Below are 17441 nucleotides of genomic sequence, written 5' to 3' on the forward strand. Positions count from 1 at the left end.
TAATATTCTTGGAGTACAAGCAAAGAATGAATCCTATTCATAAATAGGATATCTACAAGAATATACTAACCATATTACAATTAGGCTAAGTAACCTTGGTTTGGACCTAGATACTAGATTTCCTGCAAAAGCTTCTTATATTTTGATGTTTTTATTTATTAGGTTGAGAACAAGGGTAAGAGGAGAAGGAAAACTAGGGTTTAGAAATACAAGATGGTGGACAGGGTCAGTGCATTGCCCGATGACATTCTTGTTAGTTTAGTGTCCCGCTTGCCGCCAAAGGAAGCAGTAGCTACCAGTGTCCTTTCTAGGCGATGGCAGAATGTGGGACTGTCTACCATGACCCTTAGGTTTGATGCTGTTGACTTCTCAATTGACAGTAATAAACGCCTCTACTCTTGTGAACCAGATGAATTTATAGAGCAGGAGAGCTGGAAATATATCAATTGGGTGAATCATGTGGTGCAACATCATAGAGGGAAACATATAGAAGAATTCAGGATTAGCTTCTGCTTAGATAGTCGCTTTTCAAGTTCCATTAATGAATGGATTCAATTTGCAATGGAAAAGAGTGTTGAAAGGCTTGAATTGGATTTTTATCCAGAAGTTTTTGATAAACATAAAGATTATACAATTCCCCACAGACTTTTGGGGCTCTGCATTCCAAGTCTGGGCTCTTGTATCGGTTTCAAGTCCCTCAAAGTACTTCGGCTCCGACATGTTGGTGTGACTGGAGAAGTTCTCGAGTATTTCCTGTCCAACTGTCCATTACTCGAGAGATTATCAGTGACTTCCGCAAAAGATTTGTTTAATTTAAGAGTTGTTGGTTCGTCGATTGCGTTGAAGTATTTGGTGATACTAAATTGTTCTAACCTGGAAACCATTGAAATCAGAGACGTAAACATCGTTTCATTTATTTACTGTGGATTTAGGTCGACAAACCTGCTTATCAGTAATGTACCATTGCTTTCTAGGGTAACCGTTTCTAAGGAGTGTTGGCAAAAGGATTTTATAAGTGTTGTCTTTGCCCAACTTTCCTGCTGTCTTTCTAACTTAGAGATTCTGAAGCTGCATATCCAGGGAGCGGTTAGTATTTGTGGATATTATGTGTCAATTTTCATTTATCCTCTTTGGTTTACGTAGTTTCTTAGTTTTTCTTTGTTTGGCTTTCAGGCCTACAATGAGAATCCTGCATTGCCTCTATTAGCAAAGCTGAAGCATTTGGAATTACTAGTTGCAGCAAATTATTATAAGGCACTTCATCATATAAATAGCTTCCTGAAGGCATCTCCTTACTTGCAGAGACTAGTATTACAGGTATGTATGATACTTGGTAGATTACGCAGTAAAACTTGGTAGTTGTAATTTTCTGTGGTATCGATGATTAAACTGTGTTAATAGAACTGATGTACGTCCTCGTGCAGTTGCAGCTGTATCGGGAGAGTCCAGCATGCATGGAAATTGGAGAAATTGAGAAAGCAGCTGATTGCCCCCATAATCACCTCAAGGTAGTAGAAATAGTTGGCTATCGAGCTCATACATCTGGAGTTGAACTTGTCATGCACTTAATAAAGAATGCTCTTGCACTGAAGAAAATTGTGATTGATCCTGCACGGACATGGAGATACCCTCATGGAGTTTATAGGCCACATACAGTACTCGATAAAGAAGTCGAGGCAAGAGATCATGCTAAGCAATACCTTGAACCAAAAATCCCTTCAACTGTAGAATTTGTGTGCCTGTAGTATGCCGTGTGATCTAGAATTGGCTTTGTAAATTGTAAGTATGATGAATAATCAGACATGTCACGTACTTTAATAATCAGCCAAGAAAATTTATTGCTATTCTCTGTTTCATTCTCCGGTCACACCAACATGTCGGATCTGAAGAACTTTGAGGGACTTGAAGCCAATATTGTATCCACAAGAGCCCAGACTTGGAGTGCAGATCCCCAAAAGTTTGTGGGGAAATGTATAATCTTCAAATCTAATAAAAACTTCTGGATAAAATTCCAATTCAAGCATTTCAACACTGTTTTCCATTGCAAATTGAATCCATTCATTAATGGAACTTGAAAAGCGACTATCTAAGCAGAAGCTAATCCTGAATTCTTCTATATGTTCGCCTCTGTGCTGTTGCACCACATGATTCACCCAATTGATGTAATTCCAGCTCTCCTGCTCTTTAAATTCTTTTGGTAGGCGAAAGTAGTGGTGGAAATTATTGTCAATTGAGAAGTCAACAGCATCAAACCTAAGGGTCATAGTAGACAGTCCCACATTCTGCCATCGCCTAGAAAGGACACTGGTAGCTACTGCTTCTTTTAATATAGTATGTCGTCTTTCCTCTAAAAAAAAAAAAACAAGAATGTCATCGGACAATGCGCTGACCCTGTCCACCATCTTGTATTCAACCCTACTTTTACTTCTCCTCTTACCCTTGTTCTCATCCTCTTACCCTTTTTAATATCTGATTTTTTTTAAATAAATATTATTTAAGGGAAAAGTAATTAAACGAGTAATATTTGGTTTTCAACTGTTGCTGGCTTGATCAGATGAAAACCAAATATTATTCGTTTAGTTACTTTTTGCTTACTTAAATAAATATGCATTTAAAAAAATTAGATGTTAGAAAAAATTCATTGCAATTGGAATACACTCATGAAACATGTTCAATGTAAGATCAGAAGAAAATGTAATCTTACATTGAATGAAACATCTCGTAGATATATAAAAGAATAAACCCTATTACAATTGAAACAAGTTAGTAGAGTTTGAACTAGACACATATTCTACGTATCCTAAAACACATTTTAATTAATTTAAAAAAAATCTTTTATTTGCTAATCAAGGAACTAGGGATCCTAATGGGGTGGGGGTGCTTAAAAGTCCAGTAAAAAAAAGGAAAAAAAGAAGAAAAATCTACATAATGGGGGATACAAGTTGGAAAAATAAGGTTGCAATACTCTGATTGCGGATATATTTAATCCAATACTACAAAATCTAGTATGTTTACGTGAAGACGAAAAGGAAGCTGTGTTCTAACGTCCAATACGAGCTTGTAGGCTAAGAGCTGCAACAAAGTTGAGAACAATGAACCGAAATCTGAGGCGGGAGTCAATAAATTGTGTCGACACCAAATCACTAAAATGGTGTTATCCACTCAAGTATCTCAAGATTCTTTCCTACTGCTACACAGAAAACAACATTCTAGTCTACAGAAGAAGAGCTTTTTCTTCTCTCCCGGTTCCCCCGCCCCCTTTCTCTAGTATAATGAATGAGCAGGTTGAGTAAGATGTACATGCAACCTGAGATCAGGGGAATTTACACAAGTCCAAAACTGGCAGATTGAGCAAGTTTGGTGTCTAATCCTAATAAAACCAATCAATAGCTCGTAATCACGTTGGACGACGAGTTTGAATCTCTTCATTAAGAAGTCGTGTCACTAGGCCTCGACCGACAGTCTGCTGATTGTCACTTATGATGCTGTACAGTGAGTTTAATTCTTCTAGGTTAGCCTTCTTGAACAGGCCTCCGAGTATTGTATCGACCCCACTAGTCAAGAGATTAATGCCGGCGGCCTCATGAGCATTCCTTCCCGTCGTTATCTTATTCAAGTTTTCACCACTTTCTTCAGATTGAGCTTTTTGTGGTATCTGCACTTGAGGTCGGGAGTAGGGACGAGAGTCCCAGTACTCGGAGCAAACGCGATTCCTATCCATTGCCTCTATGGCCTGTACGAATAAGAACAAAAATGAAGACTAAAGATTAGCCATGAATATTAACTAGTTTGAAAAGGAGTTTAGAATTACTAATGCCTAAAGTGACAAGAAAGCCAATTTAAGGCTCAAGCATTGAAGGTTCGAATACTATGCATCCCTCATTGGCAGTCGGGCTACCCAGAGGCAATGAAATGAGTATGTAAATTAAAGCAAGTGCAAGGTACAGATGCAAAACAAGCCACGTTCCACAGGAGTCACATCATTGCAACGGGGTTTTTGGCAATACTTTGTAATTTTCAGTTGCTCTGGTAAAATTACCTGTACAATAACTGGTGAAGTAAAACCAAACATTTCAAAGCCATCAAGACTCCCAGGTGGCTGCAAAGGAGGAAGGTTTGGTCTTCCCAACTTATGGTGCCTTGAGATTTCTTGATTGACTCTCTCTCTCACCATTTCCCAGCATCTACCAACTGAATTATGGATGAAAACCTCACCTGGACACTGATCCAAAGAAACCTAGAGGAAAAGGATAACTTGATCAGATATCACGGATGACAATGAACTTCTGACACCCAATCAAAATTCAAATTCAACTTTAAACAGCTCTATACACAGATATTGTTTCACTATTTCTGGCCAAAAATAGTTTTCAATGATTTTTTTTTTATTACAATAAGAGTACCCAAGGAGTACACATAGTTTTTTCTTGTATCATCAAACTCCATATATGAGACAACTGTTTCACAGGAGCTTAAAGGAAATTGTTGCAAAACCACCAAAGAGGAACTCAATTTTTTCCTAATTCCCATGTATATTTTCGGAGCTATTTTATTTCATGTCTTTCTATTAATTCCTGTATTATGCCCAATTCCAACTGTCGACAACATGCAATTTCAAGATTACGACATAGACCAACAAGAATAAAAGTACTTCTGTGAAAAAATGAAAATCTGAATACCATGAAAAGAGGTCCGGCCTGTCTTGCATCAAGTACTTCTGAGACATAATAACACCTCACAGTAGGATCGAGAACACTAATGTACTTAACCCGGCTCCTAAATCCTGCATCAAGCAGAATAAACATTAATCAGAATGTGGGGACAAGGAACAAATGTATAGTGTCACAACTCACTGGAGTATTCAATTGCCGCATACCTTTCGGAAAAATGGCTTGGCTGTTACACCATGACTTTCCAGAGAGCACGACTCCAAATTCTAGAGGCTCAACAATGCAGGTGATCCTCCGCACTACCTTTGCTATACGGGGACCCTTCTGGCGATAATATCTGTCCAAATTGTTCTGGCTGGATGATGGGTTTCCCATTGCAGTTCTTACATTATCCACTATATTTGCATCAGCATTTCTTCCCATCCTTTCATGTCTATCCTCGTTCTCAGGTTTTATACTGTGACATGGCTGTGAATCTTTCGGGTCACTCCTGGAAATAGCAACCTTGGGTTCACTAATATGGCAAGTGTCTGGTCCATGTTCTGCCCCAGCAGAAGCTAATTTGGAAGAAAGGTTAGGTGAATTGGATCGTGATTGTCCATCATTCTCCTGTTCATCTTTCACATTCATAATATGAGAATAAGAATGGGATGAAAAATCCTTTTTTTCTTCACTAGCCAACGGACTAATAACTTTTTCAACCATCACAGCTGCATCAGTCACGGGCATATTTAAGACTGCAGCTTTCTCAACATTACAAGGGCTCACTTTTCCATCAGAAGCCACCAATCTATTGGGAAGTTCTAACTGGTTAGCAGAAGATATTGCTGTAGGGCTGTCTGAATGTAGCTTCTTTGGCTCATCACTTTCATCATCACTAAGAAGTATAATATTGTCAACTGAAGTCATCTTCATCCCAGATTCCCTTTCAGCCGAGTTCAAAGCATATGATGTGTCTTCTTGAGACAACTGGCAAACCTGCAGAGAGTTGGCAGTGCTAAGAAATGATTCTTCTCTCCCAGTTGACCTTTCAGGACCATCTTTAGAGATTTCTTTCCCTGGTGGATCTTTAAAGCAATTGCTTTGTGGCTGTGAGCTCACTTCTTCAAGTATAGTACTCTTGGAGGCATACGATAATTTACCAACTTTTATGTTGTCTTTGCCAATATAAGAACTCAAGGCCAATCCAAGATCTAGTCTAGCCCATCTGTATACTGCACTCAACTTTCCTTCCAGTGCTTCGAGAAGGATGTTTAATTCATCAATGTCATAACGGAAGAGGAAAAACTTAGTGCTCCAAGCACACGAACAGAATTGCTTTGCATGATTCAAGCATGCATATCTATCTGGGGAACATTGATGACAGCCAGCTGCTGACAGATGCAAATCAAAAAAGCATATACTGCATTCCCTCTCACTCGTGGCATCAAAATTGCTCTCCATCTTCAATGCCTGGGAAGAATTGCAAAGAAATTCCCTCCTCACACGCTCCATCTCAACACGTGCCTAACAAGAAAAATTATAGTGTCGAGTAAAGATCTTGACAATTGTATATCACACACAGAAACACACACACACACCCACACACACACACACACACATGTATATGAAAGTTTATTGGTTAAATTGTCAGCACAATAACAATAATTCCAAAACTATCATCAAACCAAAACACTAGTCATTATTAGAGTTGAATGATAAGAATTAAAAATATTAAAAATCCTTTTTCCAATAGCTCGTATCTCTCCTCATTTCATTAAAATACTGGACCCAGGAACTTAATTTTTGATCCCTTTTCAAATGAAAAAAAGATATCCCACCCTTAAATATTCCAAGAAAACATCTAGCAATGGATTTTCAGACCCAAATGAACTCTTATAAAGAATTAATATAAAAAAGTTAAGCAGGAGGCTCATATCCTTCTCCCCCCCCAACAACACCCACCCAACCAAAAATCGAGCGGCACAATTTGGTTTTGCAATTAATTTATCATATTTCTAAATTTTATTTTCTACATCCAACTTTTAGAGTCAAACAGTTGGGAGTTTTCCATTATATCTAGCACTGGACTACTAGTTTAATTATACTCAGCAGTGAAACTTATCCAAATTAACAATTTGAAAGCAGATCTTACCTTGAGAACTTTGGCTAAGATCCCATCCTTTCCACAGACATTTTTCCATCTTAAGTTATCAGAAGTGTTCTTCTTCAGTAAATTGAGCTCCCAATGTGCCCTTACTGCCTCCCTTGCAGCGCCAAGCAACAATTTATCATGGGAAATGGATGTCTTTCGTCCCTGCTCTTGGTATAGCTCTATAGCAACCTGTCCATGTGGCAACCAATCAACAGGAGCAACGTTAACTGCCTCTGCACAATTGAAACCACAGTTGAACCCTGAATGGTAAGCTCGAGGAAAGGTCAGGACAAACTCTCCAGGATTCTGACAACATCTGTACACTGGTACCCCATCAGATTTCAGTATAGAGGGGGAGAGCTGTGTTACCTGCATCAATAAAAAAAACCTTTAATGATAAAACCAATCTGAAAAAATGGACATTATGAGGAATAAATATACAGAAAGCTCAACCCCCTCCACAAGTTATTCCTAGCTTGCTTGATGACTTGTGTGAAAGTCCTAGAATTAGGATTATAAATTCTGAGATGTAATTTGTTCTTTGCTTTTGTTGGGCCTTTTGCTCTCCATATATCCAAAAAAAAAAAAAATTTACAGAAAGCTGAGAACAACTAGATACATAGAGGAAAAAACAAAAACAAAAAAAACAGAACAAGAGGAAGAAATGAAAGAACAAAAAACTGTATGTCTTGATTAGGTAGGGTTCTAGGGATAATATTTGTCATACAACGGCTGTTCTTTCGAGTCCCCAGCAAACATGGGGAAAATTTTTATTGAAATAGTGCCCATTGGTTAGCAAAATTACTTGTGGTTGAAACAAAATGATATGAATACAAACAAGCCTACAACAAGTCTGAAAAGTACGACAAATATGTGTAAAAAGAAACAAATAACAAAGTTCAACTCAAATATAGTAAGATTCATTTTTACTAACAGTGAGAATACATTAATATTGAAGAAAAATAATTGTAAGTTGAGGTGAGCAAGAATAATGAAAACTAACATTCATCACCATATAGGAGCATTGAAAATTAGTAGGAGCAAATAGAGGAAAAAAGTTTTGCTCATCGGGCAGGACTTAGAGCTGAGCTGTGGGGTAATTATCTAACAAGATATTTCTGAATCAAGAATATATTTGGCTTCAGAGTTTTGGCAGGATGCACATATGTGAATCCCAAGCCAAAAATTCATAACCACCAAAGTACATAGTAACTCACCAGCTTATGAAGCAAGTCAGGTTGTTCTTCAAATAGGTCAGGGAGGTGCTTTCTCATAACCTCTTCAAATTTACAGGCATCACTACCAGGGATACCATACCACAACTTCGGAGCACCCCAATGCATGTAATTTAAAGAGTACAAGTGGTGATCTTCAACATGCTGTTCTCAGAAGAAAAGAAAAGAGTCAGAGCAACCAATGACATCTATACAGGAGTCATAACAAATGATAGCATTTATAAGAACCAATAATTTTTTGGACACTTGGGAATCAATGAATAGAACCGATAATTCCAACACCTAAACTCCCTCCAATGTTCATTAGTTACCACAAGTCTTGATAAATTCAATTAACAGAAAACACAGAGCCAGAATACCAGAACAGCAGCTACTTTGTGATTCTTCATGCCCAACATATATTTTTCTAATTATTTTAAAATGAGATTCTCAAAATCTGAATTTCACACCGCATATATGCATGCATGGCAGACTGCTAGCGAAAAAAAGAAGATGAAGAAATTGTCTTACCCAGCAAAAGGAAGAAAAGCACATCCCTATATATAACCATGGCACCAGAACACCAGATATATCACTGCTTTCGTAAGAAAGGACAGATCCAGGCAGTCTAGGAAAGTTGTTCAAGTTCCAGCCAGATGTTATATACTGCTCCTCTGAAGTAAAACCATCCTGACCGTATATCTTGGGAAAACCACTTCCGAAAACTCCTGTTTCCAAATCAGCCCCATATAGAACCTAGAAAAGATTATAAGCACATCGGTTAGGGTAATTTAACTTCAGTTGGAAAATGTCTTACTAATTTCTTTTGAGGAGAAACATCTTCAAGAAGATATCTAAGAGTACAAAGAGCTTTAACACCAAATGATGATTTGTACTTGTGCAAAGCAAATGTGCACAGTACAAATGAGCTAGCCAGAGAATGGGGGAGGGGGAAGGGGATGAGAAAGAGAACATATTATTTTTAGCAAGATAAAGCTGGTATTTGTAGGAATCTCTCAAGACATACCTCAATTTCTTCCGTAGGTTTCTCCACCATCCGCCAATATTCACCCTCAATATTTTCCACAGATGGCTCCCAGCAATCTCTGACTTCACTCAAGTGACCTCCTATATCAGTAAAGTGTTCATTCTTGCTAAAGTATTGGGTCTTGAAGTCATCAGCATATTTTTCAAAGGCTCCTAAAGTAAACTCTGGACCAGGTTCAAACCCAAACCTTTCTGCCTCACAAATTCCATCATCCCCAGATCCTCTACCACCAACAGGACAATCAGCCCCCATTCGTGTGCATCTTCTCCTTTTCTTCCTCGTATGATTATGACCCTTTGGCATCTTTCTCATTGAATCTCGATTCTGAAGTTTGTCGACTCTTTGGACGCGAGTAGCAAACTTCGAAGTCTCCCAAACATTCTTTTCCTTGAGAGGACAGGGGGGTCTCCATGAAGAGGGAGGAACAATGCGACAAATACCATATGGTTCAGCTTTTGGGCGTATACTCGCTATGTATTTCAAAGTATCTTTGAACTCCTGAAATTAGGTACCAAATTAATTCAGAAATCTGAATGTCCAAAAATGAAGAGCCTCTTTGAACGGCACGAAGTAAAGAACTCTATATTGGAAGAAAGATGAGTATGAACAGGTGAACAAGTAAGATCAGTATGACCACCTCTTCAGTTGGTCTGAATATTGGAGCATCCTGGATGTCAGGCCTTTGACCATCCTCTGGATGCCATCTTGCAGATACCTGTTCCAAGATTTCAATCATTAGTTTTATGACATTGGCGACAAGAGAGGGGAGAGGGAGGTGGGCAGGGAGACATAATCAAGATAAAGGATTGCATCGGAACCATGCGACATGGTCAAACCACATAGAATAAGATTAAAAAGCATGACTGTTGAAAATTCACCTTTTGGCAGGTACTGCACTCTGGACATCCCCGTATAACCCCTTTAGGAAGAAGCGACCTTAGAAGAAAATTCTGCAATAACAGGTGGTATATGAGACACCATCAAGGAGTATATGATTTTATTGGAGAAATGCGTACTATATAATAAAAACCAAAGAACAGAGGAGCACTGCAACTAACTTGATCAAGGCTCTCATAATCAAACTCATCCTCAGCATTGTTATAATACCGTCTATTGTTTATCCATGGCCTCCGCCGTTGAGACCTCTTTGCAACTTCAGCAACAGTATTACCAGTTTCCATCTGAACAGACTGTGATTCAGAAGTACTGGTAGTGGCACAGCAACTGATTAGGTTTTCACTATCTTGTTTCTCACTTTCATTCACCCTTTTTAAGCTGAAAGATGTGAATGACTCAAATCCCGGTGGCACCGATGGAAATTCATCATTGTCTTCCTTTATGCAAACTCTCATGAGTTCTGTCCCCATAGTATCTTGAGCTACCAATAACAAATAGAAGCCTCCAAAATGTTGTAGAAAGACAGTAAGCTAATAGCTCATCTTCAGGCTTATAATCTTCAATATTATAAAACTTTGAGTAACGGATTCACAAGCACTGGATTCAACCTTTCAAAGAACCTTACTGCTAGAAGCTCAACTTGGAGACGCTATTACAAAGCTCCAGGCAAACAAGGTTCTGCGGAAAAAGTTAAAATAAATAAAAGGTCAGCATACAAAGTACAGTAAAATGATTAGATCACATACTCATCTTAATCTACTTCATTTAACATAAGCATGATATGAACATACATTTGTTAGAATAACCCTTTGATGACCAGAAACTCCTTTATTTTCTGTTAAGGCATATAGTCCCATACTCTGGATATCTCAGGGATTGAAAAAGCATGCTTTGGAAAACTTAATGGGGCTTCATTAGCATTAACATATATCTCTTTGGCCTGGTTTGCATCAATAGGCTTTTACATCAACTGCGGAACAAGAACATACACAATGACAAATATCTTTTGAAATTGTTTTTACTCAAACCCGCAAAAGGAAAACAAATCCAAAATCAAGTAAAAAGGCCCCGGATCATAACTCAGAAAAGTCTAATGATCCTGCAGCTACAATCAAGATTTATCAGGTACATTGCTTCCTTATCGATTTCCGTTTCAGCCACGCTATATTTTCCTTTCCAATCATTCTTATTCTACTGATCACATACTTGATCCTAAACCCACAAGATCTCTCATCACAATTCACTCATCCAATCCCAACACACAAACATAGCATTACATGATCAATAACATCACAACAAGCTCAGAAACATTTCAAACTTACGGATCAAAATTACAGAGAACCGTAAAGATTGATCAAAATTAAATAGATGAGATTAATCAAAACAATAATTAATGCTTACGTGTTGCCTGGAATTGCCACCCACCCAGCTCAATCCAGCTCAACTCCGTACACTACGCCCAGAATTTCAAACAGAAGGAAAAAACAAAAAACAAAAAAAACCAAATCAATTCAATTCAACCAAAAAAAAAAAAAAATTGATCCGAGATAACAGGAACTGAAGGCCCAAAGTTTCAAAATCCCTAGAAGGCTAAATTGGTAAATCTGATTGGATGAGAGAGATCTCAACCCTAACCCTAGCTGTCTCTAACCCAGAAGACCAGGCCAGGGGCAAAGAAAAAGGGAGGAAGCTCTGCCTTTTTGGCTACAGAAGAATTGGGCAGGTCAGGGATGGGGTGCCCCACAGAAAAATCGAAAATGACAAACAAGACCAGACTTTCAAAGCGTCTGGAAAACGATCTGGGATTACTATATAACAAAATTTCAAAGCTGTGCAAGGGCAAATCCGGAAAAAGAAAAAAAAATTCCCAAAGCTCTTGAATGTGTGTGGATTTGGAAGAGGAAATTTGGGGCTAAAATCCCAGAAGAAGCATAGGAAACCCTAACCCTAATAAGGAGGTTTTCACAAAATTGAATTAATATGTTTAATTTTGGGGTACCTTTTTATTACAAAGCTGCCTAACCATAAAAGATAGTAATGTCTTTCTTCTGTTTCCGCTTTTGGAGTATAAAGCCTGGTCCCTGGTTCTCTAAATTTAAGATTTTTTTTTTTCTTTTTTTTTGGAGTGGGAATTGAAATTTTGAGATGTGAGAGAGAATTTTTGGAGATGTTGGTGATGAAATTGGGATATAGGGGTTGGGGGATTTGCAGTAATTAATAAATAATAAAGAACGATAAATTGACGAGAATTTGGGTTTGGGCAGTGTTTGGGTAGTTGGGTTGCTTTGGGAATTGCGTGTACATAATGAGGACCACCAGCGCTGCGGTATATAACCATGGGCGCTTTCCCCTTTGGATATTTACCTTGTCATTTCGTGGAAGCAAACTATGGGTATATATGACCTAAATAATACAACTCTAGGGATATTGGGTTTTTTTTTTTTTTTTTGGGTGCAAATTAGCAATCTTGGTATACCGGGTGTCCCGTGTTAGAATAATGACATTGCCTAGGAAATTCGTGACTAACAAATTGAAGAAATTCTTAGATAGGGCAGACGTGTCACGTGACTAGTACACTCAGCAAATCATGTTTTTTTGACTCTGAATTGTATTTCTGTAACTAGCCTTGTTTTATTAAAATAAAACACCCAAAGCATGTCCGCCCTTCCTAAAATTCTCCTCAACAAATTGACGCTACACATAATTCTCCTCAGCAAATTGACGCTATAAACTCTGTATATAGAGGATCATCAGCCATTTATCAAGATCACTGTCATAAAGAGAAGTAAATGAAAATCACGCAGATGTAAAACATGAGACTGTGATTACTTTCACAACCTGTAATTAGGGAATTAGAATCGACTAGAAACGAACATGATTATTGTGCGGAAGTTGTACCTAGTGGGTCCTTTTGTTTAAATATTTGCGTACTAAAATCGTCCTAAATCTCATGGATTGGACATTGTAATTAATTACATATGCAGCTAGTCCAATAGCATCCTTTCTAAGGACATTAAATCATTAATAGTTGGTTCACGCTCGCCGTCTAACCATACACCAGACAACCACACACGAAGAACACACTACTAATAATTTGCCCCCTTAAAAGTCATACACAGGACATCACTCTTGTCAATACCGCCCACAAGGCAACCAAAAACTATTATTATTTTTTGTATGTAAGACCATGGTTTTATTTTTATTGTTTCACGAAACTATTATAAAGAAGCTAAAGTTTGTAGTGTACACTGAACAATTAGTCGGGTACATTCCGAGTAAGGGATCCAAGTCCTCTCTCTCTCATTCGGACAACAGCTGAGACAGCAATAGACTTAAGAACACAGAACGACTAGACACCCTCACAATTCAATATTGTAGCGCATTCTAGCCATTCTTTGAAATTAACATCATTAAGTTTCACATCTCCCTACAGCAACTTGATTATCAGGAGGGGCAAGTTGGAGTTGAGGAATGAAGAATAAGAGGCATAGGTACTTTCACTTCATAGATCTCCATATTCACCATCATGTTTTCAAATTCTCTGGGCTCATTTGTGTAATATACTCTTCTTTGAAAGCTTCGGCTTCTTATGCGAGAAGTTCTGCATTTGTGTAATACATACTCGGGAATTAAGAACAAAAGCAAGGCAAAACAGTAATTGGAAACCACAAAAAATAAGTGGAAATGATACCTTTTGTTTCTCTAATGCATCATAATCTATCCTCTCCCTCCAGTTACTTTTGCGAAGTTTAATAGGCCGATTCCCCACATACTTGCCTGCAATTATTGTAACATTGAAATTATATACAATTTCAACCTAAAAACCAAAAAAGGATATATATGCACTAACTATATACAAGCCCAAACTAAATAAGAAACATTCAATATGTTCCCAGAATAATACATCAAACACCATAAAGTGTAGGGAAATCATATACCCTATTACATTTACTCTCTTAGTAGTCAGTACCATGCAAATGTGAAGCAGTCATGCACATGGACCCCAGAGCGATACAATTTCATTCTGAAGGCTCTCTCTACTTTTGGTTCCTAATAGTCTATTGTAGGTTGCATTTTCAAGTTCAAATATCACATTTACATCCAATTGTTGGGGTTTTAGCAAGTTTAATGGACACATATTTGCAAAGATCCTACACTGTTAGGTTCATTTATCTACATGCCATGCATAGAGCAGTAAAAGCATACAATCCAACAAAAACACAAGCAAAAAACTACTTAAAGAAAAATGTTTGTTACCATTCATTTCCTTGAGTGCTCCAGCCAGGTCTGAAGGGTTAGCAAAGCTAACAAATCCAAATCCCTTAGTTTTGCCGGTCCTCTTGTCTCTGACAACCTACATATAGAAATAACAAAGGCACATAAGAGTTCTTAGTTTCAAACCATACAAGAAAAATTCAATTCCATGAGAATAAGTAGATTAGGCACAATGTAGAAGCTAGGAACAGCACACAAGAATTACAAGAATTGAATGCAGGAGTCAGAAATCTATTAGCATTGACCGCTAAAGAAAATAATTGGATTTCTGACCAGTTCCACAAACAGAACACTATATAAGGTACATTAAACTAAAAATATGTGGGGAGAGAAAGAACTGAACTCCACAATGAAACTAAATGTCACTAACCCAAGCCAGAGATCAGATTTTAAAGCACCCATCAATACAAAGGACATGCATGCAGTAGTAGCCAAAATAAGAGGAAAGTAATGGTTTGCCCTCATTGACTCTGAACAATGAAAGAAAACAGTCCTAAAAACACCATTGACTCTGAACAATGAAAGAAAACAGTCCTAAGAGGAAAGTAATGGTTTGCCCTCATTGACTCTGAACAATGAAAGAAAACGGTCCTAAAAACACCATTACTTGTAGCATTTTAGAGTATAGCTGATTTCACTATGTAACTTGACCATATTATCATATAAACCTCATCCCTCTCTATCATGTCTGATTTACCGATCACAACGCATGACACTCGTTGCTTGCAAACTGCTAGATTCTCTCCATCCCCTTGATTCCTTCGTCTCACAAAATTAGATGGTCCATGACACTGGTTCCCTTTACTAAATGACTGTAACAAGCTTTGATGCAACCAGGGAAAGACTTTGACCATGTATCAAATTTCAATTTCAAATTTAATTTTCTAGGGGCTGAATGCTACTCTGGATGCACAAGTGTTATATGACTTTGGAAGTCAAGGATGGCAAGGAAGTCTAAGCCAAATAGTTCTGAACTCGATTTAGTAACGCTATAATCCTTGTTGTGCTCGTGTCCAGAAGCAATTTTCAAATCTACCATGACCAACAAAAAAAAAAAGGAAAGAAAATTTCCCCAAGGCTATAACACACTAAAGACCCAGACCTAGCGTTCATAAAAGTAAAATTATGATCCACTTGAAAACAACCATGATCAACAAAAAATGGAAGAGAATAGAAGAGAACCATTTTCCCCATGGCTATAACACAAACTAAAGACCCAGACCTAATGTTCATAAAAGTAGAAATTATGACCTGCTTGAACACAGGCAGTTTACTAACCTGACAACATGACTCATGCACTAGCATGAGTCAGGTCAAATTCAATCAGCTCAAGCTCCACGTGCTGATTCAGCTGTTCGACATATATCAAATTATCAAACCTGATTTTAACTAACTTTGAGATCTCAAAATCAAAAGGTGCTTGAAAATTACATAACTCAACTCCTTGCGGCCAACTGTTTGAGGTGCATGATTTCAGGAAAACGCAAAAAGAAAACATTGTCTATTCCATATAATTTTAACTTGGAATCTATCCATAAGGTCGGACATCTAACCAAAATGCAAACTGTAGATAAGTCCTACCTTAGAATACACAAACATTAAGTTCTCTGTGCTCTTCAAATAAAGATCTGAAGAAGAAATGTAAAAAGTTCATGCCAAGCAAACAATAGCTAGTAATGAAAGAATTTCAAAGGGAAAAGCGAAAACAGCAGATGAGGCGGGTACTTACTCTGGCCATGTTAAAGGAAGGAAATCGAGAAAATGCTTTTGAAAGAACATCATCGTTCACCTCATTACCAAGATCACCACAAAATAGGCGATAATCATCTGCCAAAGCCAAAAGTCAACAGAATATCCAGTCAAAACAATGCACATTAACTTTAGAGAAAATTAGATAGAATCAACATGCTAATCCTGTGAATGAACATAATGCTCAAAAAATAAAAACCTAGTATAAAAACCAAACCTATGCTATTCATGTGAACCAACTAGTGCTCAAAGCTAAGAAAGTAGCGGGAAACCAAAACCTATGAGTGAATTTCAAACAAGCTCCCACATCTATTCTATCATTAAACCTTGGACTAGTGAAGCAACACTGAAAACTAATCGTGTAGATAAAAATTCCACAAGAAAGCTGCCACAACAATTTATATAGATAGGTCTGACGCCAAATTCGCACAATTATGGTACTGATTCAATGCAACGTAAGTGTGTGCCCGGTAAACAAATGATAACCAAAAGCTCAGACGAAAAGATTCTTACTTTCAGGCCACTCTGCGAGGGTTGGGTCCTCCCAAGCCTGCCCGGCAGCTTTTCGAGGAATCGCCTTCTTCTTAGCTTCAGCTTTGTGCTCAATCTCACTATTTGCAAGAGCAGCCTTCACACTCTCAAGAGCTTCAGGCGTGATCGTCTGCGCGTCCCTTTGAAATAGCTGCTGAGCCTGTTCATATGGCACTACACCAAATCAACAACATGAAGCCCCCGCAATCTCAAACCAAAAAAAAAACTTCAACGATTTCAAAACCCTAATCACGGAGATATGGAAGTTACGATTAACGAAGGAGCGAGACAGACCTGTTGATACTGCTGGGGGAGAGAGTAGACGGGAGCGGGAGCGGGAGCGGGGTAGACGACGGCGGGGGCTGGTGGGGCGGCGGCGGTGTAAGGCGCGGGGTATTGGGGTTGCTGGAGGTGAAAGGGCATTGGGAAGTAGGAGGAGGAGGATGAGGCGTTGGAGTAGGTGAATTGGGAGGAGGCGGACGGCGGAGCTGTAGAAGACGGTGGAGTCGCCATGGCCGATTGAGGAGAAAAGCTAAATCTAGGGTTTTGAAGAGGAAGAAGAGATTTTGGGCGTCGGGGATTTGAGAAAGTTCGTTTCCTTTTGTATTAACGGTATTTCACCGCCAGCAAAATCATTCTTGGCCAATAACTCTGTGACACGTATTTAAATTAAAATTTAGAAAATAATTTTTATTTTTATTTTTATTTTGAGACTTTATGTTTTTTACATCACAAATTAGCGAATCATTTGGTGTGGTAATGTTGGTCGAGCGGCCTGGTATAGAACTCTCAACTCCCACCGTTTCGAGTCCCAACTCCTCACCAGTTTGTGACTGTTTGAGAGGCATTCAGGTTCGTGCGTAGTGTGCTTGCGACGGAAGACTAATATGGCTTTGCTAAGATACCCTTCGTGGACCACTGAA

At 38.3% G+C, this 17441-nt stretch overlaps 3 protein-coding genes across 9 annotated transcripts; 1 reads left to right on the plus strand and 2 right to left on the minus strand.

Annotated features, from left to right (window-relative positions):
- Positions 1 to 213: 213 nt before the first annotated feature.
- LOC112192446 (F-box/FBD/LRR-repeat protein At5g22700) lies at positions 214 to 1745 on the plus strand. Its single transcript, XM_024332195.1, has 3 exons — positions 214 to 1086; positions 1174 to 1317; positions 1425 to 1745. Exons 1-3 carry the CDS (start codon positions 214 to 216, stop codon positions 1743 to 1745), a joined length of 1338 nt encoding a protein of 445 aa, XP_024187963.1.
- Positions 1746 to 3038: 1293 nt separating this feature from the next.
- LOC112194965 (putative lysine-specific demethylase JMJ16) lies at positions 3039 to 12227 on the minus strand. Of its 3 annotated transcripts, XM_024335234.2 has the most exons (14): positions 11963 to 12227; positions 11365 to 11416; positions 10755 to 10933; positions 10125 to 10641; positions 9945 to 10016; positions 9704 to 9781; positions 9046 to 9564; positions 8550 to 8774; positions 8022 to 8183; positions 6805 to 7173; positions 4877 to 6176; positions 4680 to 4783; positions 4040 to 4237; positions 3039 to 3733 (listed from the first exon to the last, which is right to left on the minus strand). In XM_024335234.2, the coding sequence occupies exons 4-14, from the start codon at positions 10431 to 10433 to the stop codon at positions 3398 to 3400; spliced, it is 3672 nt and encodes a 1223-aa protein (XP_024191002.1). In that variant the 5' UTR covers positions 10434 to 10641; positions 10755 to 10933; positions 11365 to 11416; positions 11963 to 12227; the 3' UTR covers positions 3039 to 3397. The 3 variants fall into 3 exon arrangements, with proteins under 3 accessions (XP_024191002.1, XP_024191000.1, XP_040372517.1); XM_024335232.2 differs by lacking the exon at positions 10755 to 10933; XM_040516583.1 differs by lacking the exon at positions 11963 to 12227 and having other exon boundaries at positions 10755 to 10903; positions 11365 to 11945.
- An 859-nt stretch (positions 12228 to 13086) lies between these two features.
- Positions 13087 to 17117, minus strand: LOC112193159 (RNA-binding protein 42). Of its 5 annotated transcripts, none has more exons than XM_024333220.2 (6): positions 16813 to 17116; positions 16501 to 16678; positions 15968 to 16065; positions 14221 to 14317; positions 13655 to 13740; positions 13087 to 13564 (listed from the first exon to the last, which is right to left on the minus strand). In XM_024333220.2, exons 1-6 carry the CDS (start codon positions 17029 to 17031, stop codon positions 13511 to 13513), a joined length of 732 nt encoding a protein of 243 aa, XP_024188988.1. In that variant the 5' UTR covers positions 17032 to 17116; the 3' UTR covers positions 13087 to 13510. The 5 variants fall into 5 exon arrangements, 3 of the variants coding, with proteins under 3 accessions (XP_024188988.1, XP_040372518.1, XP_024188989.1); XR_002933792.2 differs by lacking the exons at positions 13087 to 13564; positions 13655 to 13740 and adding exons at positions 15517 to 15589; positions 15820 to 15866 and having other exon boundaries at positions 14249 to 14317; positions 16813 to 17117; XM_040516584.1 differs by lacking the exons at positions 13087 to 13564; positions 13655 to 13740 and adding an exon at positions 15517 to 15589 and having other exon boundaries at positions 14295 to 14317; positions 16813 to 17117.
- Positions 17118 to 17441: the final 324 nt, after the last annotated feature.

This window comes from Rosa chinensis, chromosome 3, assembly GCF_002994745.2.
Source record: "Rosa chinensis cultivar Old Blush chromosome 3, RchiOBHm-V2, whole genome shotgun sequence".
Classification (NCBI taxonomy): Eukaryota; Viridiplantae; Streptophyta; class Magnoliopsida; order Rosales; family Rosaceae; genus Rosa; species Rosa chinensis.